Genomic DNA, 26,606 nt, shown 5'->3' with positions numbered 1-26,606 from the left:
ATCACATACTGATTCAAATGAGAAGGTACAGAAAGTTCAAAACAGCATCACGGGCTACATGAGCTAAATCTGCTGTTGTCTGATCTTCAGATATGCATCATAACAAGGTTAAATGTTAAAGCGTATAAAAACATGAGAACAGACTACCATACTGTACACCTGTGAACGCCAAATCAAAAATTTACAATCTTGGTGAAGAAGCAAATCCAGAAAAATAGAGATGGCTTAAATTGGCACCCTTTCCGGCCAAGGATCAAAACAATGTGTCGTTACAGTTGAAATTTGTTCTACACAATATATAATAAGCAGCAGGTTCATATCAACTACTAGTTCAAAACTTCAAATAATAGACTAATTCCTCCAGCAAACAGGTCAAAGAAAGAAAAATAAAAAAAGCAGTTAATAGCAGAAGAAATAGTTAATAGCAGATGAAAGCTATAAATTGACATATCTAAAGAGTTTACACAACAGGGACAAAATTTGAAAATGAAACTCCAAGCCTAGGTGATTTATTAGCGTGATCTTCCCATTCGGTTCATTTCCATCAATTGTGTAAGAGTTACAGCACTCCATCGCTCAATTCCCTCTTGAAGTTGCGCATACAGTAGTCGCTTCACAGAGTCTATGCAAATACTAACGGTGCCGAACTCATACACCGGCATGCCATTGTAGAACTTGCCAACTCTAGGCATAAACAGCACACCTTGCTCCATTGCATATGCCTGGATAGACTCCTTGAAGCTCAAATCCGCCATGGCTGCCCCTGGCACAGCATTGTAAGCCTGCTGTGCTGCATCAAATTGTCGCTTCTCAGTTGCTCTCAAGTAGCCCACATTTTCCCTAGCCCCAGGCTGCACCACCTCAAGTCCTTCAGCAGCTTGGTTCATCATGTCAAGACCAGCAGTTAGAAGCATCCGTATGCGCTCATTGGCAAGTAACTCTGGTGGGAAAAGGCCCTTCCAGCCCTTATACCAGTTCATTATCTCATTGAAATCAGGATTTGGTGAGCACAACCAATGGTATAGGACCTGCTGCCACTTGCTGAAGAAGTCAACTTCCAACATGTGGACCATGAGGTGTACTGGGATTGCAGATGCCCACAGCATCACCCAGTTGAACTGATCAAGTTTCTGGTTTGCTGGGTTGATCTGAAATTCTTGCAGTGCCAATCTCAGTTTAGGAATGATATACCGCACAATCAGGTCTTCCCAGCTGGCCGAATCAAACACATCCTTCCACGGAGACAACACAGCGTACGCGGAAGCATCATGTGCTTGCCACACATGGAGGACAGTGCTCAACTTGTATCGAATAGAATGGCACAAGGTCTCTATCCTTTCCCTTAGCATTGGCAACCATGGGTGTACCCAGACATGGATCGGCACACTCTCCCTGCGAGGGTCCCATGAATCCACAGCAGCTGAGAGCTTTGGCATTATGACATGCTCTAGTATTGATTGAAGCAAAACAGGAGGTAGCAACTTCTTATTATCCCATAACTCAAGAAAGTTGAGCATTGGTTCCGGTTCCCTAGCCTCCCATGAATTAGTTCCTGATATCCTCACAGCCGGCAGGATGACTTCACTAACAAGCTGCACATATGGTGTCATTGATGCAGAACCATCTGAGAAGTCAAATGGTTGGTCCCCCTGCAGCAAGTCCTTCCACTTTTTCATGACATCTAACCCAAACTTCGGATCCTGAAGGGGTTGCCATCCCTGGAAGATCCGGATTAGCAGTGGGTGAGCATATCTGCAAGCAATCCATGCAATGCTGCACATCTTGAACTCCTCCTCAAATTGCACCTTCAAGCCATGGAATGTCTGAAGCAATCCATCCAGAGTGAGCATGCCAGCTGTATCATCCACGCGGACCTGCTCTAGTGTCCCTGCAATTATCTCCATCACCTGCAGCTGGCGTTTCTGTGCTGCCTCCTGCTTGGCCACCTTTTCCTTCTCCCGCACCAAGCTAGCCACCTTCTCCTGCTCCCTTCGCAGCTGCCCATCCAACCTCAGAACATCAGCCTTAGCCTCATCAACAAGCAGGCGCACATTGTACTGCAGCTCCGGCATCGGCACATCATTCGCCTCCATCTCTTGTTCTTCATTGAGCCCCTTCAAGTCCGTCAGCACCCGCGCCTGCGGCCCTCGCATGTCAATCACCTTCTGGACAACCGTGGGCTGCTCCTCCTGCTCCTGCTCGGCACGCATGGCCAGGAGCTCATTCTTCGTCATGACCGGAGCTTTCTTTGTGCTAGCCTTCTTGGACCAACGCTTCTCCTTCTTCCCTGATGTCGGCGGAGGAGCCGGGGCCGGCAAGTTCTCCTTAGCCATCATGGGCTTGGGTTCCTTGAACCCCTCAACGCTCCCCAGGCCGGCATTCTTGGGCCGCAAAGTGGTCTCCACCGGCGCGGTGATCCCCTGCTTGTTCTTGCCAAGGCCCATTCCTTTCTTGTACCCCATCATGGCCATCATCTTGGCCACCTTGGAGTTAGCCTCCAGGCTCCCGAGGGCCGCCGCCGGCTCCCCGGCATCCACCCCGGCCGCCTGGCGACGGCGCGCCACCTTCTCGCGCTCCCGCTCCTTCTCCTCCCGCCTTGCACGGGCGCCCTCCCTGATCCTGCCGAACATCGTCGGCAGCATCTCGGTGTCCCCCTCATCGTCCTGCTCCTCCTCCGCCTCCTCCTCCTTGGCAGCGGCGGCGGCGGCGCGCCCGAGCCCCGGCCGCTGGTCGGGCTCGGGCTGCGGCTCCTGGGTGGGCATGAACTTGCCGGTGGAGACGAACTGGACGGGCTTGGTGAGGTCGGGCTCCCCGCCGCCGTCCCTGCGTCGCTTCCGGCGTCCGCGGCGGCGGGACCCCTCGTCGTCCTCCGAGTCGTAGTCGGAGTCGCCCTCCGCGAACACCCCGTAGATGGCGTCGTCGCGGGTCTGCGGCGCCCGCTCCCGCCGGCTCCGGTAGTAGAACTCCCCGTCCCGGCCGAATCGCCCGCCCTCGAAGTCCCCCTCCATGTCGAACCGGTCCATCCCCTCCGCCTCCTCCGCCATCGCCGACCGCCTCCTCCACTCCCCTCCTCTCCGCTCCTCTAGGGTTAGGGTTTCGCCCCCGATTTCTTTTCCCCCTTTCAAAAATTTGGGGGGAGAAGAAGAATTCGGGCACGTTTGGATCAATAGCTGGCCTCGCCTTGCCTTGCTTTGCCAGGCAAGGCTATCCTTGCTTTGCCAGGCAAGGCTATCCTTGCTCGTGCCGGAGAGCGATCCGGACTCGCTCACCCAGGTCGGTGCGGAGAGGAGCGCCGCTGGGTGACGTGTCAAGATCAGAGCCGTCGGCTTCCCCGCCACGCCTCCTCGGCCGCTGGATCGGCTCCGCCGGAAGCGGGCAGCAGCTGGGTTTTACGCTTTCTCCACGGGGACACGTAGTCCGTCCGGGGTGCGCTTCCTGCGGGTCGTCCCCAACCTCTCGTCGCTTCCGGCCGTGTTGACCTGACCTATTAACCACCCGCGCTTACCATTTTCTTGCCACACCGCAAGAAGCGTCCTCGGGGGGCACGTCCTAGATCGGTGGCGCCTGCCTCTCGCCGCCGCTGCTGGTGCCTCTCCCCCACCGCCCCGCCCAGATTTTTTCTTCTTATTTTCCTCCCGTCCCGTCGGTTCTCGGAGGTTTCTTGCCGTCTCCTCCCCCCGTCGGTTCTTGAGGTACGCTGTGAATCCCCCCCGGCGCCACAATCCTCTTGCTGTTTCGTTAGCTGGGTGGAAAGCTTGGTGGCATCGGTTACGTTTGGTAGCGAGATCTAATCGCGTTGCTAGACATGAGCAGCCGCCGTGGGGGATTTGGGATTAGGAAAGATAAAATCGGAGCTTTGGTTGATGGTTCCAAGCTTTCTGTTCATGCTAGTGCTGATCTTGCACGATCTAAGCTCATTTGGATAATCTCTGCTATCTGGTTGGTGTGGGATTGGACGATATGGCTGGGGTTCATTTGACTCGTAGAACAAGAAAAGGACAAGATTGCTGTAGCGGGCTTAGGATGGAACTGTGAATAGGATTGGTTTGGTGTTTATGTGTATGTGCTCATCCTGTGCGGCTTTGGCTGGAACTTTGCAGGCATGCAGAGCCAGATCGTGTGCCACGGGTGCAGGAGGCTTCTACTCTACCCCAGAGGCGCTCCGAGCGTGTGCTGCGCGGTATGCCGTGTGGTCAGCAACGTGCCACCTCCAGGTAGCGAGTCTGAGCTTTGGTTTCTCTTGTTTCATAAACGAATGTCAAAGGCACATGTTTTTGTGGCACCGCACATGAACAAAAAGGCACATTGAGCTTTGGTTTCGTAACAGCAAGAGAAATACATGGGCTGGCAGGACACTGGTGATGCAAATACATGTATGTGACAATTAAAGGGGTGTAATGGGTCCGGAGCGTTGGAGAGGTTACCACTATTGCAATCTGGTCTTGCATCAGATAAATGCTGTATTATATTGTTTCAGTATCAAGGGAAATACTAAACTTAGAGATGTATGACAAATTTATATGGTTTTGATGAGCGGAGGTGGCCTGTCTATCATTTATTAAATCCATCTTTTATCGCAGCTATATATTATGCGTTGAGTGTCAAGAGTGTGTACAAGTAGTGATATCATGTATAGTTTAGTAGGACAACCAGTGGCAGAGGGATGTACTCTGCTTCACCTAATTATGTTTGATATCTTTCAATTTGCAACTTTCATACTCATGATCCCATTTACAAAATATTTGTTGTTCAATCATACTAAGTGTCGATGCATAAATGCATCATAACAAGTTGGTGCCCATAATTAAATGTAACAGTAATATTCTAGATGCGTTATTTAGATGTCATGTTTAAATGACCTTGCTGTTATTCCAGGTCTATTTATCACCAAATTGCCTTACAAGATCTACATCACAGGCTACTTTGTCATGTTTTTGCTTATGTCAGCTGCTCACTGATAGGCTACTGAGCTTTTCTGCAAATTTACATTTGACTGTTTTGGGGCATCACTTTCCATGCTAACTACGTTCCTCTTATTTGTTGCTATTCCACATCCTTGTTGAGGGAGTAAATACAATTGAAAGTTGTGCTTCTTAGAAAAGTAGATATAATGTCAGTTATAGCTGCACAGAGCTACAGACTCTAGTGTCCACTGATTTGAATTGCGGTGATGCAAATGTCTCTGTAGAAAATATTAGGAGCTGCAAGTGCTTCAGTGAAAAGCTTGAGAAGAAGCACCATGTTGTCCACATTCACACAATTATATCTACCTCTTGCTTCTTACATGGGATTCTCTTCTCCCTTGCCTGACAACTCTCATTAATATGGACTGCTTTACACTATTCTTTCTTACTGTCATCTTGTGTGTGTTTTAGTGTTTCTTCCACCGTTCATTGACAATGATTGCATGTGATTGCTCAGTAATTTAAATGAGACTGTTGGCTATCTTTTAATCATCCATAGGCCATAGCATTGAAGCTGTATAGCACCATGAGCTTTATATTGGATTTGTATTGCTTCATAATCAAGTTGGCATGCTTATGAAATAATGGGTAAATTTCTTGTGCAGGAATGGAGATGGCTCGACTTATTTGTGGTGGCTGCCAAACATTATTGATGTATACTTGCAATGCAACAACTGTAAGATGCTCATGTTGTGACACAGTCAATCTTGTCAGACCAGGTACTGATGTATGTGTAGACTTATCTTGCAGATCCTGAATCTTGTAAAATTTTATCCACTGACATGCTGAAATTCAAGAGTAGGATGCATGTTCTATAAAGGAAGAAAGTTGTTTTGCTGTTAAATTCTCAAACAGCCTAATTGATGATACTGTGTGTTAGTAATTTATCTTCCCCTAGGTGTAGTTACATTAGGATAAGTTTCTTACATTTTGAAAATCGCATAGGCCAATCTGTCAGTAGATTGGATCACACTTCCTTGCTAACTGGCAGCAACTAGCACTAATGCAGATCAGTGCATTATACTCTCCCTGTTTCTGAGTTGGGCTCTTCTCATCCTTCTGGTGGTTGGGGTGGGGACTGGGATTTGCACATGCATATGTGGGAAAGAGATATCTTTTTCTATAATGGTGGTTTATAACTATATAAAGCAATCCAATCATGGGAAATGTAAACACAATAGGCGGATTACTCTATTGCATTTCTATCCTTCTGTGTGTGCAAGTGTGTCTCACCTTCAGAGTTGAAGTTTCCTTTATGCATGCACACGTGTTGTATGATGATATCATGTATTATTATCTTCGCCTTGATCTTTCAAAAATTACCTTCGCCTTCTCAACTTCATTAAATCTTTTTGTTCATTCTGCAGTGAGTAGCATAGCTCATGTGAACTGTGGCCGGTGCCAAACAGTGTTGATGTATCCATATGGAGCACCATCTGTCAAATGTGCCATCTGCAACTTCATTACAAGTGTTGGTGGGGTATGTTAATTTCCTTTATGGGTCTGCCTGTGCTGCAAATGGTCCAAGTGCCTAGTGACACCCACCTGATTCCAACATATTTATGTTCGTAGCATCAGGTACCAACTGTGAGACCTTTGCCACCCACGCTGCCTGCATCAAGTGGAAATTCATATAACATTCCGTCAACTTCCGCGGTATGTTTATTCGATGAGCTCTCTGGAAATCCATACAAGTTTAGGGTGGTTTGTCTCTTCTAGTTAGTTACCTTTTCTTTTTCCTGTCTTGGTGCAGCCAATGAGTCAATCACAGAACGTAACTGTTGTTGTTGAAAATCCAATGACAGTAGATGACAAGGGAAAATTGGTAAGTCTGTTCTGCAGTTTGCTCTTGCTTGTGCATTTGCTGTGCCCAGTAAAGTGAAGTTTATTTTTTGCGTGCTCACATCACTTTGTTTGTGCACAGGTGAGCAATGTTGTAGTTGGGGTTACAACTGGTGGAAAAAAGTGACATATCAGAACCCAATGTAACTTTGTTTTATGCTTAATACCTGAAAAAGTTGAAAATACCTTGTATCATACTGCTGTTTGGCGATTGGTTGCTCGACAAAAGGAACCCCTGAAGAGCATAGGGGCAAAGCTCGCATTTGCCCCTTTGATCATGCCAGAACGAGCGAAAACGAAGTGCGGGTGTGGATACTCAGAAACTATAGCTTGTTACCCTTGATTCTTTTGTATGTAATATGGGCTCTGTTAGACCTCACTGTGTGATCAAACTCCTATCCCGTGGGTGCTTGCAGCCTTCTCAGTGAATAATGACGACAAAACAAACATCACAAATGGCTCTTGAAATACAGTGTTTTAATCAATCTGGATGTTGGTGAGAATCAATCTGGTAAATGCTAATCGCTTCCCTTTCGGAGTTTTGGACTGAATGCAGAGACAGAAATGCATTATTCAGGTCTGGTTCTTTGAAGAACCTATACTAATCTCCTATGTAAAATTGTTTATTTTCGTGCTGCTGGTACGAATTAAAGGGATAGTAACTGTAGATGTGTAAAGACTATCTTAAAAAATGCTACAGGCTTGTACAAATGAATGAACCTGTTGTCTTGAGTTATAAAAGTCCTGGCATTCCAGTAAAAAAGAAGAAGAATGGCATTCCAGTAAAAAAAAGAAGAAGAGGAAATTCCTTATTTGACACTGGAAGTTGAGTTAATTTCTTTCATGACCCTGAAAAGTTTTTCCTTTCTAATATGATACCAACTTCTAACTTTCATTCCTTATTTGACATTTCCGTCACTTGTGTTAGTTAACTTTCATTCCTTATTTGACATTTCCGTCACTTGTGTTAGTTAAGTCAGGTAAAACGATCTACAAATCACCTCCAAAGATCATGAAACTTTTTGTAGTGATACAACAAATGAATATGAACCCATATTTATTAAAAGGACACATATACCTTTACGGTTTTAAAATTAAAATTCACCAACTTATGCTACCTTTATAACTTCTCTGAATTTTCATGGCACCAAAACACTTTTAAAAATTATAAGAAAATAACTAATATTCTCACATAAGATGTTGTAACTCATTAAATTATTTCCTAGCAAAACTTACATAGAGAATTATGAAGAACAGTAAATTTGGAAAAATTTAAAAAAACCTTGTAATTCTTCATGTAATTATGATAGAAAATAATTTTATAAGTGACTACATCTCATGCTTCAAAAGTAGTCAGATTTGGTGAATTTTAATTTGAAAATGGCAAAGGACATGTACGTGTTTAAGCAAAATGGACTCATCTTCATTTGTTCTATTATAAAAAAAGTTTTACGAATTTTGGAGGTGATTTAATGGTTGTTTTGTTCGACTTGTGTGACAAAAGTGATGAAAATATCAAATAGGGAATAAAAGATAGAACTCAGTGTCGTAAAAGGAATGAAAAATTAAAAGAATTTAGTCATCTTCTAGTGTCAAATAAGAAATTTTCAAAAAAAAAAGACTTGGTACAACTAGAAAAACCAGTCTCGATGCAAATTGTCACATTTAAAAACCGTAAAACGAAAAAATTGGGGTGAGAGAGATTCCGAGTATACTAGAAAAAACAGTCTCACTGCAAATCGTCACATTTTAAAACCATATAAAACGATAATAAAATTAGGGTGAGAGAGTCTCGAAATCTCGACCTTAGGATCACTCGCAATAGCTATGAGACCTACGCGCTAGCATACTGCGCCACCACCCCTTTGGCCTAACACCAAAAACGTCTATAAATGCACATATAACTCTACAAACACGTCTTTCCACGGTAGCTGCATCTACCGATGAACTCAATGCCCGTTTTCCTTTCCAGTGGCGCGCCAAATTTTCTCTTTCCTCAACATTCCTTCTCTCGCACTCCTTCACCCTTCTCTGCCAAACCAACCTTTTGTGTAAACCTGAAAAAAAGAGAAGAAAACAACAGCATGTACATTTCTTCTCAGACACTCATTTCCCTGCTCATGCAGACCACAGGTTCTAACTTTTATCCAAAGCACCACCTCTTCTTTGACTAATCAGCTGGACATACAATTCGGAACAGAGAAAGGCAAGCCAAGACCAAAACTTCTTCAATGAAGAATCGGCAGCACAAGTAACCCAAACTTGCAGAAACCGACCGGCGATTACCCAACAACACGCATCATCTTTTTTTCTGACATGAACTGGCAGCCACCATATAATCTCGGCACAAACGCATCGATTCCATTCGTGCAACTGAATGCTCACGTGCAATTCACGAGCACTGATCGCTCCATGGACCTCGAGCATGGCAGCAGCAGGAAGCCCTCTGCTGCACCGGCGGCGGCTGCGACGCCGACGACCTGCAACAAGCTCCTCAGGGACAGGCTCGCCGCCGTGCAGCCGGCCGTGCTGCGCGCCGCCGCGGCCCTGGCCACGGCGGTGGCGGCGGCGGTCATGGCGCTCAACACCCAGTCCTACACCGCGGTTGTCGCCATCGTCGGCACCCGGCCGCTCACGCAGACCTTCACCGCGAAGTTCAGAGACACGCCTGCATTTGTGTAAGCCTGAAAGGCCTCTGCTTCATTGCCAAAACAGTTTTTCTTTTCTTTTTTTTTCTGATGAATCGTCGGTGTTTCAGCGCGTGTAGCAGTAACTGTGGAAGGTGATGGATTTGTTTGAGCAGGTACTTCGTCATAGCCAATGCCATTGCCGGTGTGTATAACCTGCTGGTGCTGATCATCAGGCGCCTAATTCTGCGGCGGAGGACATCGAGTTTGGTCGTGCAGATGCTCGACATGGTGATTCTTTCTGGTCTTCTGTGTTCAGTTAGCTAACTGAATACCATTGATTCAATTGATAGTAGCACTAGTTCGCTTGAAGACAACTTAATTCAATAGTAGTATCACCATAAATCAACTCTGAAATAGTTCTCTGAAGTCTGAACAAGACTACCACATCAACGATCAATTGAATGTAAGAGGGAATGAGACAAACTGTGCATTTGCAATCACTCTGAGATGATTGCTCGCGGAAAATGTGAGCCGTCACACTACATAACGCAGCCAAACCTGGTCAGAGAACGCAGAACAGAATTTGGAGCCTTATAATAATGATGCTAGTGTGCTATTATAGAAGTATAAATTTCAGCGTAATCAAGAATCTATTGCAACTGTCCAAAACCAGTTGCCTGACTGAAACTTCTGTTGCTGTACTTGCATAGGGATGTACTGTAGCTTATCTGACAAATGTCAAACCAATGCCAGTTTATATGGATACACATCATTATTTTCCCTCTGTTGTCATTGGTCCAGGTGATCATGGCTCTGTTGGCTACCGGTGCCGCCACAGCGGCCTCGATGGCGGAGCTAGGCAAGAACGGTAACTTGCACGCACGGTGGAACCCGATGTGCGACAAGTTTGGTTCCTTCTGCAGCCGTGGAGGCATTGCGATCGTTTCATCGTTCATCGGTGTCGTCCTCATGCTGGCACTGAACCTACTATCAGCTGCATCCAACGCTCACCGGCCCAATGTGGCAGGCCAATGAGTAGTCCATATCTCAGACAGCTCATCCACAACAGTGCACTGTTTCAGCATTTGGATCTCACTCTGGGGGTCAAGGCAACACAACTGTGAGCTGCTCTGATACACATGTGGGGGAGCTGGATCACAGCATTGAGTGCTGCCAAATTTGGTGTCAAACTGTTCCATGTTGCTTGGCCTGAAATGGGTATGCCAAGAGTACAAAAGCACATAGCTGCAGTTGGTTATTATATTGATCTTTGGTTAGACCAGTTCTTACAAAAGTTTGTGTAATTACTCTATTGAATGTTTCTAATCCTTTGTGGTTGTAAGTTGTAACAGGCAATGCTGTACAGATGCTACTTTATTTTCTTCAGGGTGCTACTTTGCAGACAGTTCTTACATAAATCTGAATATTGAAGCTGTGCCTGAAGTTCAGAAGGAGACATCTGAATAGAGAAGTTGTTTGGAGTAGCATGGGATGTTGATCCATCCAAACAGGGTCTTATTTATGCACAATAAGCGAATTTATTTTCATAAATGTAGGAGGTTGTCCAAGTGTTCCTTTCAGCAATCTCTACAAATTAAGAATTTAATTAATATCTGGCTCAACGCATCGACCTAACACTCTGTGAAATCACAGTCTAGATATATGTTCATGTATTGGACTGACATGGAGAAGAAACTGTGAAATGGTACCATGTATCTAAGCGAATCTAGAGTGCAATCTTACATTTGCATAATATTGCAGGTAGCCTAAAAAAAATAACAAATTGTTGCAAAAGAACAGAGAAGACTTTGATGTTTCAGTACCTAGCAACCATCACCTTGATGCCAGCACATCTTGCTCTTTCTTTTCTGTCATGTAACCTTCCAAATTGTACTCCTACAAGATGAGCCAAAGAGGTGTACAGGACGTTGTATTTATAAGCGTACGAGTACTAGTACTTATAGAACAAAGTACAGCAAAAGCAATAAGGATCGATCAAGGCCTCTTTCTGAAAGGTGCAATGAAGCACACAGGTCATCAGTGGTCACTCACTCATGCAGTTGGCCAGCAGCATATCAGGAACAGTGCAATGGAAAGCCAGGAACTCTCAACTTACTGCTTGATTACCATGCTTGTCATTGCAATAATACAGCAGAAAAGAAAGATGTTATGCACAAGGAGATGCCTGGATGTGACTGTCATGCCTACTTTCCTGAATAAATATCATGATTGAATTTGGACCAGTACTGTATCTGGATGGCAGCTTGTGCGTTCTGAATTATTGTACATGCTCTGTTGCTGTTACTGCGCTATTATTAGGATTCAGGCACAGCAAAACAATAAATCTGAAATTCTCTTGATCACTCAATCCTCTGGTCCTCTACATCTGAATATACACACTTCAACAGCCATTACAGAGTATCACTCCTAATTTTTGCCTGCCTTATCGAAATCGACAGAAAAAAAATGTTGCATGTTCTACTACTCACACATAAATATTGTACTTGTACCACACAATAAGTAAATATAGTTCATATGGAATCATCAATCGCTTGTGCTTGCTGAATCAATTTCCCTAGAAGTGATTCATCCAAGTGGAGGTTGCAGCAGTACCAGCAGCCATCTCATGCGGCAGGCTTGGCACCACCTCACCTCCAAACTGGCTCAGCACTGCCTTGAGCAACTTCTTGTCGCAGTTCAGAGGATCAAAGCAGCCGCCAAGCTCAGGCAGGCCATGGTCCAGAAAGCTCATGCCATGGCTGCCAGTGACCATGGGCAGGTAGCATGGCTGAGCTGCTGCAGCACTGTTGCTGTTGCTGGCAATGTTGTTGAAGCTGGAGAAGCAGGGCACCTGCTCGATTGCGCCGGCGGTGGTGTTCATGGCGGCCTGGAGCTGTGCTAGGGTGGTGTCCATGAGGGGTGGCAGCGGCGGCGAGCTGGTTGGTGCGGTGTCATGGCCGCCATTGGTGGCGAGGCTTCTTGACGCCTTGGAGCTGGCGCCTCCTGGTAATTTCTTCTTGCAGATGACTCTGCACAGGACCCAATCTTCATCCTGTTGGTGACGCATGGAAGATCAGTGAAAACATCTCGGTTAGTTCATTGAATGCAGTCTCGTTAATCACTTGGACTGTACTAACACTAATTGCATCACTGATCTGGTGAATATTTCTAGTTCTACGGACCTGATCCAAGCCTTCATGTAAAATCATGCATCGTTTAAGAATTAAGATACCTATCTTTCTGTTACTTCAGAATGTTCTTCTTTTAGTTTTTCAAAACTAGAATTGGTTCTTATAATATTAATGTCTGCACCTGTTAATTCAGGATGTTCTGTGAAGCGGTGCAAAAGGCCTTCTGTGTTCAAGAAGTATAATATCAAAAATAAAATATATTGGCCAAATATCAATCAAAAATAAACGAAGAACTTCCTACAATAAATAAACGAAGGAAAGAGACAAGTAGAGATGTTCATCTCATACGAACAGTGTGACAAGTCTTGACAACGACTTTTCAGTAGGAAATATGCCCACTACAAGTCATTCTCTTATAGAATAGATGTGCCTAGCTCACAGTTTGTACCTACGCTATGCAATTAATTTTTTTATTTGGAAAATATCTAAAGATAATTGGGTTCCAGAACGCCTTAAACAACATATTTTAAAGTAAGATGAAACATATTTTGATAATTCATTCGATTCATAGCAATCTAGTATTACCAGTAGCATTGTACACACGTTACCTTGGAGGATTGCTCAAGTGTACCCTCCATCCTGTACTCATGCATCACCCACTCCGTCTTCCTCCCCTTAGGGGCCCTCCCTTGGTAGAAAACCAAGGTCTTCCTCATCCCCACCAATGCCCCTCGCCGCGCCACTGCCCGATCCTTCCCAGTAGCCTTCCAGTAACCTGAAACCGTAGCCCGGTTTGTCCGCTGCCCCGTCGCATACTTCCGGTCCTTGAGGCTGAAGAAGTACCATTCCCTAGGCCCAACTGCTGCCGCCACTGGTCAACAGAAAACAACAACATGTATCAAGAGATCAGAAGAAGCAATAACATTGATCGCAAAGCTATCATTAATATTGATCACACACTTAAAGCTATAGAGATGTTCTTGTTTTCTTGTGCGCGCTCATCTTTCGACAGTGACACCGACAAGTTTAGGTATGCCGTGAATTTAGGGGGTCAACCTGCTCCATTTTCACCTCTCTCTCTCCCTCTCTCTTTTTTCCTTCATAAAAGTCATTTTGGGCATTGGCCGGTAGGGAAAGCTATTCATGGGCAGTAGTTGCACATGTTGAACTGCTGATGGATCACCTTGTGGTCGCAGTCATGTGCACTATGAGTGGAAAAGGGGTTTTTGCTACTGGATGCTGAGGTTTGGAGCCACTAGAAGAAATAGCATGGGGACTGCCTTGCCATAGCTTGGACCTGGTGTGCTGATGCAAAACAGAGGACACGTGTGCGGCCCACACGGAGGGTGTGCTGGGAATCTGAGATCTCATGCGTAAGATGTGATTTGCAGTTTGTTGCTCTCTGATGGCCACTAATTTGAAATGCCCAGGAACTCAGGATATATCGATGTAGATGTACTGAAAGTGTTACAAAAATGAATCGTTAATTAAACTCGATTAATAATTAACCTACAGTTAAACAAGTGGTGTCGTGGTGTAGTTGGTTATCACGTCAGTCTAACACACTGAAGGTCTCCGGTTCAAGTCCGGGCGACGCCATTTTTTTTGTCCATCTCTTTGCCCATGCATCCATATTTCTGTTCATGTGCTCCCCCTACTCTTTGTTTTTTATACCATTATGATATGAATTGAAATAATCTTTTTTGTAACCAGTATGATCAAAACTTGGATAAATTTTGGCTGTAGGTCACATGTTTTTAACTTTGCTAAGCTAATGTGATATGAATGCTAGTATATATATATACCGTAATTAAAAGAACTAGTCGAGTCATGTCTTTATAAACATAAGAAAAGTTAGTAACATCGATCACTTTGAAAAATAGAGAAACAAATATGCAATATGTCATGTGACTACAAGCTTCATTATTTTTTCAAAAGTTGAATACAGTGTACATACTATAAAGTTGTGCACCTAAATTGTGGGAATATATAGAACGAATATATATAGAGCAAGACCCTAAAACCAGCAATTTTATTCCACCTCAGAAAGTATTTTGGACACAAACTGAAAGAGGCTGCAGAGAAGATTCGTTGATCCCAGACGTTAATAAAAGTTGGCCCTAGAGTGTGTAGCAAATGGAATATTTCCCATTGCGGATAAGGGAAAATGCTAAAGTATAAAAAGTGAGAGCATTTCTAACCCCAGGCAAAAAAAGGTGAATATTTTTACTCCGTTCTGTGAGGTTGTCAGGGTATTCTTCAATTCGATCTCTCTATGTACCATTTTTCATGACAAATTGCGCAAATATCGGTTATACGAAACATTCGCCTAAAGCTAGATAATAACATGAGCACATATCTAACACGTAAAAGCAGGTATAATCTATATGTTCTGTGATTTTCCTCTCGTTTGATCGAAAATGCTAAGAATTATGTGTACTGCAGTGTCCTTAGCTAGATCTACATGTACTTTCTTTTCTGGAAAAAGACCTGCTTGTTATTATAGTCTTCTACCAAGTACACGTACTCCGATAGTGACGTTGATATTAGACTGCCACATGAGGTTTCAACACAAATGAGAATTTTTTATGCGATGAATTAATTATATGTAATAGTACTGAAGGCTAGAACAAATTCGAATAATTCAACCGAGATGTATCTGAATTGCGAGTAACTACTACATGATTGCTTTATTTCAACTCAATGACTAGAAATTATAGGAGGCATCAACTTCACAAAAGGAAAAATAAATCAAGTATGGAAAAATACATATACTAACAGGAGAAATAAAAGAAAGGGATAATATGAAGATAAAATACTAGATGATTTTTAAGGGTTTGTTTAGGTATTAAGAGCGAAATTGTCCTTGACGCAAATGGAAGGAAAAAAGAAAGGGTGCAACTTAGTGTATGCACAGCACATTGGCAACTAGTGGCGTTTCTTCACGCAGAAGCAATCGAGGATCCCAAAATAGCTTTAGGAAATAAAAAAAAGATAGCACAAAATAGGATGGAGATCATATGTATTCGATGAGAAGAAAATCAAAACTAAAGGATCTCCTTTTTATCCGGGGGAATGATCTCTCTCTCTCTCTCTCCATGCCCACGTCAACTGGGTGCAAGTCATGGCTAAGCAATTGAGATGTCAAAAGGATCGGAACAAACTTTAAGATTTAGGGAAAGAGAGAGGTGGGCTGATCGAGTTGAACTCACCAGGGAGATCCCATGGCTCAACCTTGTTGAGATCGACGTCGACCATGGGCGGCCGGCGGCCGGAGAAGCCGACCTTGCCGCCGAGCTTGGGCCCGAGGTAGTCGCAGATGAGCTCGTCGTCCCTTGGGTGGAACCGGAACCCAGGTGGCAGCTCCGCCTCCACCATGCTCAAGAAGCTTATCGACATGATCTCTCCCCTATCTCTCCTATCTCTCTCAAGCTGTGAGATGAGAGAGAGAACAGGAATAGGGAGAGAGAGAGAGACGGTGGGGAGGAGGGAGAGAAACTAGCCTAGTAGCCAAGAAGAACTGAGATATGTGCTGTGTCATGTGACAAGTTGAGAAGAAGAGGGGTTTATAAGGTGGTTTAGGTGGTGGGTCTCCCTCAAGCTTCTCATCTATCCCTTTTCCCCCTCTTTCCATTTTTTCCTTTTCATTCCACAAATAAGGGCAGCACTTTCCAGGTCAGTACAAGAGACTAATAGATGCTACAGTATGTGCACACCTCTCCATATATGCATATTGCACCAAGAAAAAATCCCTTAAAAATATATATGTAAAAGGAAATTAGGGAGAAAATTAAAGGAGGCAAAAGAATCTATAAAATTAAGGCAATCCTTGGAATAGAACTGAAAAGGCTGGATTGCTATCCACCAAGGATGTACAAGCAAGTGCACCACTTGTCAGCTAAGTTGTAGCTGCCCTACTCCTTCAAGTCAAATGTTAAATACTTCTGAAGGAAAACGAAAAGTTCAAGTATATCATGTTACGTGTAGAGCGCCTACATACACTATGTTGAAAAATATTCTGCCTAGAAAATAAAAAAATGGATTTTATAGGGATGAGGATTGCCGTAAACGGGAAGAAGATAAACCGCAAAAGGACTCCTTCCAACCTGATCACTGGGAATAAAAACTGTTTATTTTACCGTACCCCCCCCCCCCCCCCCCCCCCCCACCCGCAATTGAAGACCAGTACCTGTTCTCTCCGCAACAAAAAGAATAAGAAAAGCTCAAGTCAGCGTGTTTTCATCTTCTTGATCCTAAGAAAATTGCAATACTGGTCGCTGCAACAACTCCTGCCCACGTATTCACAAATACGTAGCTTGCAAGCTGGCGCTGCCGTCAGCTAATTCCAGGCAGGTTTCTGGCGAGACCGTTCTGCTTTCACCTACCTCGTGCGTGCTAAAGCCTTGCTGCTGATCAGATTATGACCGGGTTTCGTTCTGTCCACACCTGGATGTAAATAAACCGAGTCCTGCTATGGCTTTGGAATCTGGAAAAAATCATCCAGCCGAGGAGGCGTGCGTCGATCAGGATCGAGCGCCGGCGGCTAAGGACGACGATGACATCGAGTGGACGGCCACGGCGTAGCCATGAAGAACGAACGAACCCTAGCGCCTGCCTCGAGATCGGCGACGCAATTTCCAGCCGCCATTGATGACCATCCATGTAACCTCCTCGATCAGGAACCGGAACAAGCGAGACCTTCCGCAAATCCGCCGAAGACTCGGATAAAATCCAAGCGAAATCACTGCGGTCCAAACATGCTCTTAGACACCGAGACTAACAAAGACTTGCGCAGTCTTCGATTGGCAGAGGATGGAGGCGGGCTACGTGGCACCACGGGCAAGGCGACACGTGCAGCATCCCGGTAACAGTAGCCCCCGACCGGCCGGAGGAGCAAGTGGCCGCGTCGAACTCACGGCGGCGGACGGAGGCAGGAAGCCGAAGACCGCCGCCGGCCGATGCCGGTTCGGTTACGCGCATGGATCTTGGCATGCGAGCGGCGCGTACGCCGCCGTCACACCAAACACGCGCGCGGCGCGTCCCCTGCCGCGTGATCCCGTGTCGCCGCGGCGGCACCGGCCGTTGCCGTTGCGCAGCCGCATCACGTGAGCGATCCCAGCCAGCGGCCTCCCATCCCATCCCTCCTCTCCCTTGCCATGCCTCACGTCGCGACAAAAAGCAAACCAGGCCTGTCCAGGGAAAAAAAAACGTTTATATTTTGGAAAAAGAAAGAACTTACATTTTTATTTTCGAAATACAAAAAAAGTCACTGCAAAAACCATTGATAGTACTGTATTTCGGAATTTATGCAGTTGAGCTGAAACAGTCTTCGGGTCGTCTGAAACTGACGACCACAGGCCAAACTGATTTGATCCATCCATCTCAATTCTCAAAGAAGTTCTCATCTCTCCAGTGCCAGATTCCTCTGCAAGTGCAGCATATGATCACAGCCACTAACCCAGCCAGTGACCGAAGACACGGCCATGCTTCTTCCAAACTCCAAAGGCTCTTCGGCGGTCTCGGACAAGTCAAGCCTGAAAAAGGCGGTGAAAATCCTTTTCAGCACATATTTCCTGTCGAATCGAAAAAGAAAAAAGTCGCGATAAGATCGCAGCACGGCACACAAATGGAGAGATGCCATCCCACAGATCTATCCAATCCAAGAAGTAAACAGGAACCCTTCTTGGAAGACCTCACCGCAACACTAATAATTAATAGTGGGGGGAATTTATGCCCCGCTGCTCTACCTCTACCTCTACCGCTACACGAGCTGAAAGTGACATGGAAATGGGCGTGACAGCAACGTCGGAAAGCTCATCCCCATACCTCCCCCCCTCCCCCTCTGCACGGCCTAACACCCCAATTCCAGTCACTTTTAACCTAAACCAATCAATCAGCTCGCGCCAGGCGGGTGCCCAGGGAACGGTCTTTCGTCGCATATTCCGGGTTAAAATGATGCTCAAGATCTCACCATAAGATATTGGCTGGCCACCATCAGTCCATCACACCAGAAGGGCAGAGCTTCCAGGTCAAGAGCTGTGTGCCATTACCTCTCCCGGATGCTGCTGGCTGCATCGGTGAAAAGCAGCTCGAATTGACCAGCGACCTCGTCGCCCACCTCCGGGTGTGCAAATCTGGATAAGGGCTCGAGGACGGAAAGAAGGGCCGCGACGGCTCTGATGAGTGTCCACCTTGACACTGATCCATCATCGGAAGTACAGGCACCGTCACTCTCATGACAACGGCTGAACAAATTCTGCAAAAAAGAAGGGACAAAAGAAGATGGCATATTACATAGCTCACTCGCCCTCAAGATCACGTACAATCTAGGTAAGGAAAGTTTCGTTTGACACATGGAAGTAAAATCAGCAAATTATTGTGTGGTAGTACAGCCAAAAAGGATGAAACGTACCAGGATTCTGACAGCAGGCCAATGCAAGGATATAACTTCAGTTGGTCAAATTGCATTGTAAAACCACATCCACAAATGATATGACAGCTTGTTGCTCTTGAGCTACCATGATGGCCCAGGGATTATTTAGCCTTTACACCAAGCACCTCTGCTGCTCTCATCACTTCCCTCTAAACTATCAAACCACGAGTGGAGAATAAGACTGAATAAATGACTGGTCAACATGGAAGTTTTTTTTTGGGAGTGGCAATTAACCAAGCCCTTTCTTTAGTTGTCAAGCCTGCAGCAGAAGAGTAGAAAACTAACAAACTGCAGGGTGGAGTACAAACAATTCAAGGAGTTAATAAAAAACCCATTAAATAAATGCTTATATGATAAGAACAGTAAGTCAAATCACCAAAGGACTAAAAAATGTATACACGCCATACACACGCACATATGACATGCATGGATAAGCAAGGACAAACCTGAAACCACAAACATACTGATGGAACCATGTGGATAGCACATGTGCATAAAACGCAAGTCAACCTCTTCTGCTGGTCCTCTTTCAGCCTACCCATGTTGGTGGCATCACATCAGAGATCCTACAGGATTTGATTTTTATGACAAGTCACAGTAGATTGCAGGTAAATAGTCAATGTGGTTAGGCAACTTACATTGCATAAATGATCATTTGCCCCTCTATGTCAACCCTGCTGAATCATAGGTTCTCATGATCAGACATAACTTTACCAATTGCATCAGGATATGCAAGGCAGGCAAAAGCCTAGGAGTATCTGAAGCAAAATCCTCTTTTGTTTCTGTTGTCCGAATGCCATTTTCTTTCAGGCCGATATAACAGCAATGAGTGATGACATGTACATAAGTTCTTGCATAGAACACGTATACACATATTGCAGGAATGATAATGTTCCATGGCAACTTGTTTCATGATCACTTTAGAAAAACAAGCAAACAAGCAAGCACTAAAGGCCATGGAATCAATCTAGATGTTGACTTAGCATTCAATGGATAAAGGCACACTCTTCGAGGGCAGTATCTTGCACATTCCTGCAACTAGATTTGCAGGATCTAGTCTGCTGGAGGTTTCTTTCTTACCTGTGCAGATATACTGAAAGTCTCGAGCAGGCTAGATGGCCTGCCACATTCTCGCAAAATCTGAACATCACACAAGCAGCAAAATACAATCTGGGAGAAGCTAGGTTGCAGCAAGTATATGAGAACAGTCTCATAATGCATTGCTATCATAATTTCAAAGCTAAGACTATCTTCAGTTTTTGTTGTATACAGCAAAACAACAAATACAATAATTGTATCAAAATATAATGAAGGATCACGTTTCTGCCATTAGACTGTCTTTGGTAACAACACAACATTTCATCAACCTACATATTCCAGCATCAGAAGATTTACCATGTCATGCTTCTGAAGAATTTGCAGATAACTTCCAAGCAATTATGGCCATGTTCCTTGGAGACATAGTAGGATCAAATAGAGGAAACAACAATGCTTCAACTAGGCTGCTTTGCTCTTGAAGAAACAATAACCGGTCAAGTAAAATATATGTTTCCACCAGTGGACCTAAAGCAGCCCGAAGGCACCAAAAGGGACCTATATATTCCTGAAAGAATAAGAAAAATGGTGATTAGATATTTGTGATAGAGTGGTTCTTTTTATGCTAAAAAATCAGGTGGGGGGGGGGGGGGGGGGGATCACGATCATATCCCAACTACTATGCTTTTATGAATATGAAGCAGTTGGAAAGGCATCTGGACGGACATACTGTTAAGCACATTAATATAGTTTTTTGTGATATAAGCAACAAACACTGTCAATCTGCTTTATATTGTCTTCATCCAGCATTAAAACATATCAATTTACTATGCTTTGCATAACTCTTTCAATACATGTTCCACCAACTCACCTACCAGAAACACAGTGATGTAATCCCAATTTAAAGTACTGTTCAAAAAATTAATAGCCATGATGGGCCTTTGCAAGGACTTTCACATGTGTTAAAAACTGAAATGACCTAAGCAAGCATACTTATCAATGTTTACCGATGACTTGCTTACCTAACGTGTGTACTCCCTCCGTTCCAAATTATAAGTCATTTTGACTTTTCTAAGTTCATAGATATTATTATGCATCTAGACATATACCATATCTAGGTGCATAGCCAAAACTATGCACCTGAAAAAGCCAAAATGACCTACAATTTGGAACGGAGGAGTACAAGACAGTGACAGAATAACATCATTTTCACTTCTATTGAGAATGAACAAATAATTGAAAATGATCCGCGCATTTAACTTCTTGGAATTAGTACCATAACAAGACAGCATAATTAAAAAGGATGTTTCAATGAAACTTACAGAGAAGGGTTGCACGCTCTTCCATACTTCAAGCAGACTCATGTCTTCCACTGAGCCACAGCCAAGGCGACCTAATCCTGATAGTGCGAAATCTTTGAAAAGGGCAAACTTTCGACATTGATCATGATGGATGTCATCTGGTCCTGTGTCAACTCCATATATGACTGAATCAACATTATCTGTGTTCATGTTTTGTTCCTTTAAAGTTGAACAGGAGAGATCATCAATTTTCTCCGTAGCCATTTGTGATTCCACAACTTTCCGAAGCCTCTGACGTCGAAGAGCTTTTCCTTGCCTTCCAATTGATGGACTCAACCTTGACACTTCTGGAAAATATTTCTCAAGTACCTACAGCAGAAACATATAGTTCAGCGAATTCAAAAGTTTTAAAATAACAAAAAAAATGCTATTCACAAATCTACCCAAAAGGTCAAACTCAGAAGCTCCTGGATTCTAGTGTTGTAGAATCTAAATGGATCTATATCTTCTTTCATGAACAATAATCATCGTGAAGAAAAGTCCAAATAAAAATTAATTGACATATTCACAAACCACAACTCACTTCCATATTCACAGAGAAAGGCATGAATATGTAATCTAAACATGTTTGGTACTGACATCATACAAGAAACAGCAATTGACATGCAGTGTGGCTAGCATATCAGCATGTGTGGTGAATCGTGAGTGCATAGGCATTTAGTCTTTCCTAGGAAGCCACTGTGCAGATCTCTAGCTAAACATGCAAGGTAAGTTGGGAATGTCACAAAGACCTGTCGCCGTTGACCAGCCTATAAGCCAGTTCATCAAGCTAGCTGAATATTATATTGAAACTGTTGCTTGCACAAATAACAATGCATAGCATAAATCTGAATTCATATGAGTGAATTGCTGATGCAATGCAACTAGGTAAACAAGAACACATACTCATCAGCAAGTGCACTATATTCAAGACCTTTCTGTAGAATAATATTGAACATGAGGATAAATGAAGAGTGACCAAACATAAAGCACAGTGAAATATCCAGAGTATAAATGAAAACATTGAAAAAAATAAAATGTTTGTTTTGAAATAACAAAACATTTACCATTTGAAATGCAGCTCGGAAGGCATGTACATCAAAATTTTGCAGCGCAATGTCCACGGTGAGACTTCTCCATCTCTCTGCACTCTAAAAGGAATAAAAATATCAATAAATAAAGAGCTGCAGCCAAAATATCACTAAATCATTTAGATATTTCCAAGACTGCATCTTTAATAGTATGTAGATTAAAATGTATACAATTGTCATGTTTGCAATTAGTTCAAACTAGAGATATAGTCAAAGTGTACTAGTTACCTAACAAACATGTGATGTCAATAAAAGTAACTGATACCATTATCAGAGCAAGTAACAGTTAGCTCTAGAATGCAATATTAAACACATTCACCTAACATAGAACAGATGAACATAAAAACTTACAGAGGTGAAAATAGGTATCCTTTAATTTTCAGCAATAATGATTTAGACCACAAAATTGTGGCCACACAATGACACAAGTGTGCAGAGGAAGCACAAAACTTCAATGAGCTTGTGAGCATTTTTTTAAAAAGAAGTCTAAGTCCACTGACCAAATAACTCTTGTTAGTATATACAGTCTATGCTGTGTGTCTTCACGAGTTGCAGCAAGAGATGTTCAAAAGAACAGCAGGCGACACTAAGATCGTCAAATGCATCATACCTGACAAGCAAGATCACGAATGCTTTTCCCAAGCACCAATTTAGATAGTTTGGCAGCCTTGCTCATAGGAAAACCAGAACAGGTGTTTGTGTCCTCATAAGAATCCTCAGAAAGTAAGTTGTAACAGCAGCCAACGCTTACCAATGCTTTTACTTGTTCACAGGACACAAAAACTCTGTCCAAAAAAGATAGCCATACTTTAAAAATATTTTCATCAAGGTGGGGGATTTTTTTTAATTGACGATGCAGCATTTAGCAAGTTTGGAGAAAGGACCACACTACATGACAGCAAAGACCAACCTTAGCATGTTAACTGAGAGATCACCACAAGCATGAAGACCAGCAAGGATTAATGGAGGACTGTTCTGAGTTGGTTCCAGAATTTGTGGGCTTTTCATAGTACAGGCCTTAGTTTCGCTTACATGTTCACCGTGGTTATCCTTACATGCATCTAGCGTGACAGCTGCCAATGTGTCACTAGAAAGAACATGACAGGTGACAGTCCTAGGTACTGTGAGCAGTTGCTTCTCCACACTGCAAAAATATTAGGTAGCAATTTATAGCAGCAGGTATCAACCCAAAGGTAGTAGAACTCAAACTAACTCACTGAAGGTTGCACCATTTAGCAGCATAGTGCTTCTTTATTCTCTCTGCACGAGCAATTGTAACTGATGCATGATGTGATGAAGCATCTATCGCTACAACAGGGAGTTGGTACTCAAAGGATAAAGTTTGTGCGAGATAACCCTGAAAATATCAAATAAGATTAAAAATAAATACATGATATAACACGTTGCTGTTGAATTATGTTAAAATCAATCATTTCTTTCACTCCCAGAAAATATCAACACAAAACCAAGGCCATGCAAAGTCTACACAAATAAATGCAAGTGGAACAGTTTTCTATTTTCAGGTGCTAGAAAACAACTGACTTGCGCAGTCTGATTCCAATTTGTAAATAAATCTAACAAAAATACAGACCACCTTAAATTTAAGCAGTTCATGTATGACTGGTTCTTTCAGTTCTGATATTTAAGATGTCATAATCACAACCGAGAGCAATGAAGAAAAATGCCAACTGTCCAAGTATTAGAAAGATAATTGTGTCCACTTGAAACCTTGTATTACAATCGTGCAGCTGCTTGCATGCAGATGACATTACCTGGCCAGAACCTACATCAACCACTGTCTTGGCTCCACAACTCTTAGCAATCGCATGAACCACTGCAGCTAGATTTTCAATCTGCATAAAGCAGTTTCTCTAGAATGAGAGTGCAAATAACAAGTAAAAATAACATCAGACTTGCAAATAAATAAGCCTGCATAGCAAGTTCAAGAATCAGCACAAAGCTGGATTACCTACTTCGTGCTTCTTCTTTGAGTTCATGCCTTGAGCGAGAACGGTGCCAATTGAAGCTACATGAATATCAGGTACAAGCTGCACATATTCAAGGAAAAAAAATGTCAAGATTAAAGCAGATCACAGCGATGAGAAAAATAGACAATCTCTTAACTAAATGACTAGAAACGACAGCAAGTGAGCTTATGTAATGCAAACAGCTATTAAGAGAAAAGCAATCTCATAGTTTGTTCATTGAAACCAAGCAACACGGCTGCATGTGGAGCGAGACTAGTTGCCAGACATATTCAAGAACAAAAATGTCAATATTGAAGAAGATCACGGAAAATAGAGAATCTCTTAACTAAATGACTAGAAACGACAGCAAATTGAACTGAGTATGTAATGCAGACATATATTGAGAGAAGAGCAAACTAAGCAGCACGACTGCATGTGGAGCGCGTGCAGTTAATAATCCGTTAAATTCAGGAAACCCACCGACTGCGGAGCCTTCTGCTCCCGTGGAACAACAAGCGACCTAGCAGTAAGCACAAACTCTCGCAGCGTAGCGGGCCAGTGCTCCTGCGAAAGCAGCGGACACTTGGATCCATCAAACTCGAAAGGGCGTGAACTAGCAACGATGAACTTGGACACATCGAGTCGCTGTCATGCACGCAGAGTAATGCATACCTGGACGCATCCGGATGGCAGCTTGAGCAAGCTCCCCACGGGCTCCCGCCGGAGGCACTCCATCCACTCGGCGTCCACCAGCTCCCACATCCTGTCCTGCGCGAAACCAAACCATAGAGGACGGAAACACTCAGCGAACGAACAGAATCATCCGATCCGTCGCCGAGCCTGCTGAAATTCACGGGGGAAAACGAGGACGACCTTGAAGAAGTTGACGACGTGCGCCTCGAGCAGCGGGCGGTGGCGGCCGAGGAAGGCGGCGAGGGCTTCCATCCACTCGCGGGTCCGCGCCGCCGTCTCGCACGAGTACGCGCCGCCGCCGCCGCTCGCCGGAGTCGCCGCCATCGCGCGGGGAGGAGGGAGGTGGGCTGTGTGGGCAGAGGAACTGAGCCCGAACTCGAAAGTGAGGTTCGGTCCAGTCAGTGAGTTTGGGCTACTTTTTGCTGGGTTCTTCTGTATGTTGGGCCGTGTTGGGCTACTTTCCGCTCGTCGGGGATCCCAATCCGGACGTACCGGCGGTGCAAAGGATCACAGACCACGAGGTCCACGAATTCATCGGTGGTGTCGGCGGTGCGCGAGGCCAGGAGAATGCGCCCGTCGCCGGCATCGCAGATCCGCCAGGTGCTGGGGTCGGGGAGGAAGGAGAAGGTAAGGTCGACGAGCTGCGCGAGGGCGCGGCCGGACAACGCGAAGCGGTGCGGCGGCTCGGCGTGGTGGAGCGAGGGAGGGCGGCGGTGGGGGGCGGAGCGGAGTTCGAACTGGAGAAACCCAACGACGGGCCGGCGGTAGAGGGACCGGTTGCGGCGGAGGAAGCGGGCGACGCGGAGGAAGGCGGTGCAGAGACGAAGGGGCGCCGGCGTCCGGAGGCAGCGCCGGCGAGGACATCCCGGCGGCGACGGGGGAGGCTACGGTTCGAGTCGCCAACGGCGAAGGGGAGCCGGGAGCGGCGGAGCGGAGTGGCAGAAAGATGTGAGAGGCTCGCGCATACTGCTGGATGGGCTGCGGGCGTTGAACGGGCCGGACCACGGCTAATCAACGGTCTAACTCCACGCAACCTGGGTTGGGCCGCTCAATGATAATAAGCCCAAAGAATATAGTTCCTCTGTTTCAGAAATATAATAGATAAAAGACCATACGGTCCAGCTTTATTATAAAGCAAGCCTTTGACTGGGGTTGTAAACTTACAGAGTACACCCTCCGTTCTTAAATACATGATATCATTGACTTCTTTTATTCGTTTGACTATTCATCTTTTCTACAAATATTTTTGCAAATAGATAAACCTACGAGTTAAATTTAAAGTACATTTGACAATAGATATAATGATGTATATTTGACAATAGATATAATGATAAACATTTTACTTTAGAACTCGTTCAATAGATATTGGTGGTCAAAGTTGGAATAAAAGTCAATGGTGTCATATATTTAAGAACGGAGGGAGTACATACTAGACATATTGGTGCGCCATGCGCATGCCTATACAAAAATTATTAACTCA

The 26,606-nt window shown here is 44.4% G+C and overlaps 5 protein-coding genes and 1 non-coding gene across 18 annotated transcripts; 3 read left to right on the top strand and 3 right to left on the bottom strand.

Annotated features, from left to right (window-relative positions):
- Window positions 1-205: 205 nt before the first annotated feature.
- LOC101753641 (septin and tuftelin-interacting protein 1 homolog 1) lies at window positions 206-3,236 on the bottom strand. Its single transcript, XM_004963100.3, has one exon. The coding sequence runs from the start codon at window positions 3,042-3,044 to the stop codon at window positions 513-515; it is 2,532 nt and encodes an 843-aa protein (XP_004963157.1). The 5' UTR covers window positions 3,045-3,236; the 3' UTR covers window positions 206-512.
- Window positions 3,237-3,477: 241 nt separating this feature from the next.
- Window positions 3,478-7,313, top strand: LOC101786434 (protein LOL2). Of its 2 annotated transcripts, none has more exons than XM_004963098.3 (7): window positions 3,478-3,692; window positions 4,101-4,214; window positions 5,570-5,683; window positions 6,332-6,444; window positions 6,543-6,620; window positions 6,718-6,789; window positions 6,889-7,313. In XM_004963098.3, exons 2-7 carry the CDS (start codon window positions 4,103-4,105, stop codon window positions 6,931-6,933), a joined length of 534 nt encoding a protein of 177 aa, XP_004963155.1. In that variant the 5' UTR covers window positions 3,478-3,692; window positions 4,101-4,102; the 3' UTR covers window positions 6,934-7,313. The 2 variants fall into 2 exon arrangements, with proteins under 2 accessions (XP_004963155.1, XP_004963154.1); XM_004963097.4 differs by having other exon boundaries at window positions 3,482-3,692; window positions 6,537-6,620.
- Window positions 7,314-8,983: 1,670 nt separating this feature from the next.
- LOC101786032 (CASP-like protein 1B1) lies at window positions 8,984-11,046 on the top strand. The gene is made up of 3 exons (XM_004963093.3): window positions 8,984-9,484; window positions 9,610-9,724; window positions 10,238-11,046. Exons 1-3 carry the CDS (start codon window positions 9,123-9,125, stop codon window positions 10,469-10,471), a joined length of 711 nt encoding a protein of 236 aa, XP_004963150.1. The 5' UTR covers window positions 8,984-9,122; the 3' UTR covers window positions 10,472-11,046.
- Window positions 11,047-11,767: 721 nt separating this feature from the next.
- On the bottom strand, window positions 11,768-16,120 carry LOC101785630 (NAC domain-containing protein 21/22). The gene is made up of 3 exons (XM_004963092.4): window positions 15,780-16,120; window positions 13,176-13,438; window positions 11,768-12,488 (listed from the first exon to the last, which is right to left on the bottom strand). Exons 1-3 carry the CDS (start codon window positions 15,964-15,966, stop codon window positions 12,012-12,014), a joined length of 927 nt encoding a protein of 308 aa, XP_004963149.1. The 5' UTR covers window positions 15,967-16,120; the 3' UTR covers window positions 11,768-12,011.
- Window positions 14,093-14,166, top strand: TRNAV-AAC. Its single transcript has one exon. It is a non-coding gene; the product is annotated as a tRNA-Val (tRNA).
- Window positions 16,121-17,251: 1,131 nt separating the features above from the next.
- Window positions 17,252-26,285, bottom strand: LOC101784830 (protein RRNAD1). 12 transcript variants are annotated; one of them, XM_022825465.1, is made up of 16 exons: window positions 25,307-26,285; window positions 25,106-25,201; window positions 24,914-24,997; window positions 24,440-24,514; window positions 24,239-24,319; window positions 23,684-23,823; window positions 23,377-23,610; window positions 23,077-23,251; window positions 22,443-22,526; window positions 21,358-21,705; window positions 20,396-20,603; window positions 19,639-19,803; window positions 19,447-19,566; window positions 18,980-19,259; window positions 18,539-18,823; window positions 17,252-18,101 (listed from the first exon to the last, which is right to left on the bottom strand). In XM_022825465.1, exons 1-11 carry the CDS (start codon window positions 25,448-25,450, stop codon window positions 20,400-20,402), a joined length of 1,665 nt encoding a protein of 554 aa, XP_022681200.1. In that variant the 5' UTR covers window positions 25,451-26,285; the 3' UTR covers window positions 17,252-18,101; window positions 18,539-18,823; window positions 18,980-19,259; window positions 19,447-19,566; window positions 19,639-19,803; window positions 20,396-20,399. The 12 variants fall into 12 exon arrangements, with proteins under 12 accessions (XP_022681200.1, XP_022681203.1, XP_022681198.1 ...); XM_022825468.1 differs by having other exon boundaries at window positions 19,639-19,677; XM_022825463.1 differs by having other exon boundaries at window positions 17,252-17,756; window positions 17,847-18,101; window positions 19,639-20,603; window positions 25,307-26,284.
- Window positions 26,286-26,606: the final 321 nt, after the last annotated feature.

The sequence above is a fragment of the Setaria italica genome, chromosome III (assembly GCF_000263155.2).
Source record: "Setaria italica strain Yugu1 chromosome III, Setaria_italica_v2.0, whole genome shotgun sequence".
Lineage (NCBI taxonomy): Eukaryota > Viridiplantae > Streptophyta > Magnoliopsida > Poales > Poaceae > Setaria > Setaria italica.
Note: the sequence above shows the minus strand (reverse complement) of the source record. Positions and strands in the feature narration are given on the sequence as shown.

Bases quoted from the DNA above. Each gene is read 5' to 3' on its own strand.
- LOC101753641 (XM_004963100.3), bottom strand. From the start codon at position 3,044: ATGGCGGAGGAGGCGGAGGGGATGGACCGGTTCGACATGGAGGGGGAC.
- LOC101786434 (XM_004963097.4), top strand. From the start codon at position 4,103: ATGCAGAGCCAGATCGTGTGCCACGGGTGCAGGAGGCTTCTACTCTAC. The intron at 5,684-6,331 runs GTACTGATGTAT...TTCATTCTGCAG, and splicing joins AGTCAATCTTGTCAGACCAG to TGAGTAGCATAGCTCATGTG. The intron at 6,621-6,717 runs GTATGTTTATTC...GTCTTGGTGCAG, and splicing joins ACATTCCGTCAACTTCCGCG to CCAATGAGTCAATCACAGAA.
- LOC101786032 (XM_004963093.3), top strand. From the start codon at position 9,123: ATGAACTGGCAGCCACCATATAATCTCGGCACAAACGCATCGATTCCA. The intron at 9,485-9,609 runs GTAAGCCTGAAA...TTGTTTGAGCAG, and splicing joins AGAGACACGCCTGCATTTGT to GTACTTCGTCATAGCCAATG. The intron at 9,725-10,237 runs GTGATTCTTTCT...TCATTGGTCCAG, and splicing joins TCGTGCAGATGCTCGACATG to GTGATCATGGCTCTGTTGGC.
- LOC101785630 (XM_004963092.4), bottom strand. From the start codon at position 15,966: ATGTCGATAAGCTTCTTGAGCATGGTGGAGGCGGAGCTGCCACCTGGG. The intron at 13,439-15,779 runs GTGAGTTCAACT...TCTGTTGACCAG, and splicing joins TGAGCCATGGGATCTCCCTG to TGGCGGCAGCAGTTGGGCCT. The intron at 12,489-13,175 runs GTAACGTGTGTA...CGTCACCAACAG, and splicing joins CACTTGAGCAATCCTCCAAG to GATGAAGATTGGGTCCTGTG.
- LOC101784830 (XM_022825465.1), bottom strand. From the start codon at position 25,450: ATGGCGGCGACTCCGGCGAGCGGCGGCGGCGGCGCGTACTCGTGCGAG. The intron at 24,515-24,913 runs GTGGGTTTCCTG...GAATATGTGCAG, and splicing joins AGCAGAAGGCTCCGCAGTCG to CTTGTACCTGATATTCATGT. The intron at 22,527-23,076 runs GTATGATGCATT...TATTCCTTTTAG, and splicing joins TTCGTGATCTTGCTTGTCAG to AGTGCAGAGAGATGGAGAAG.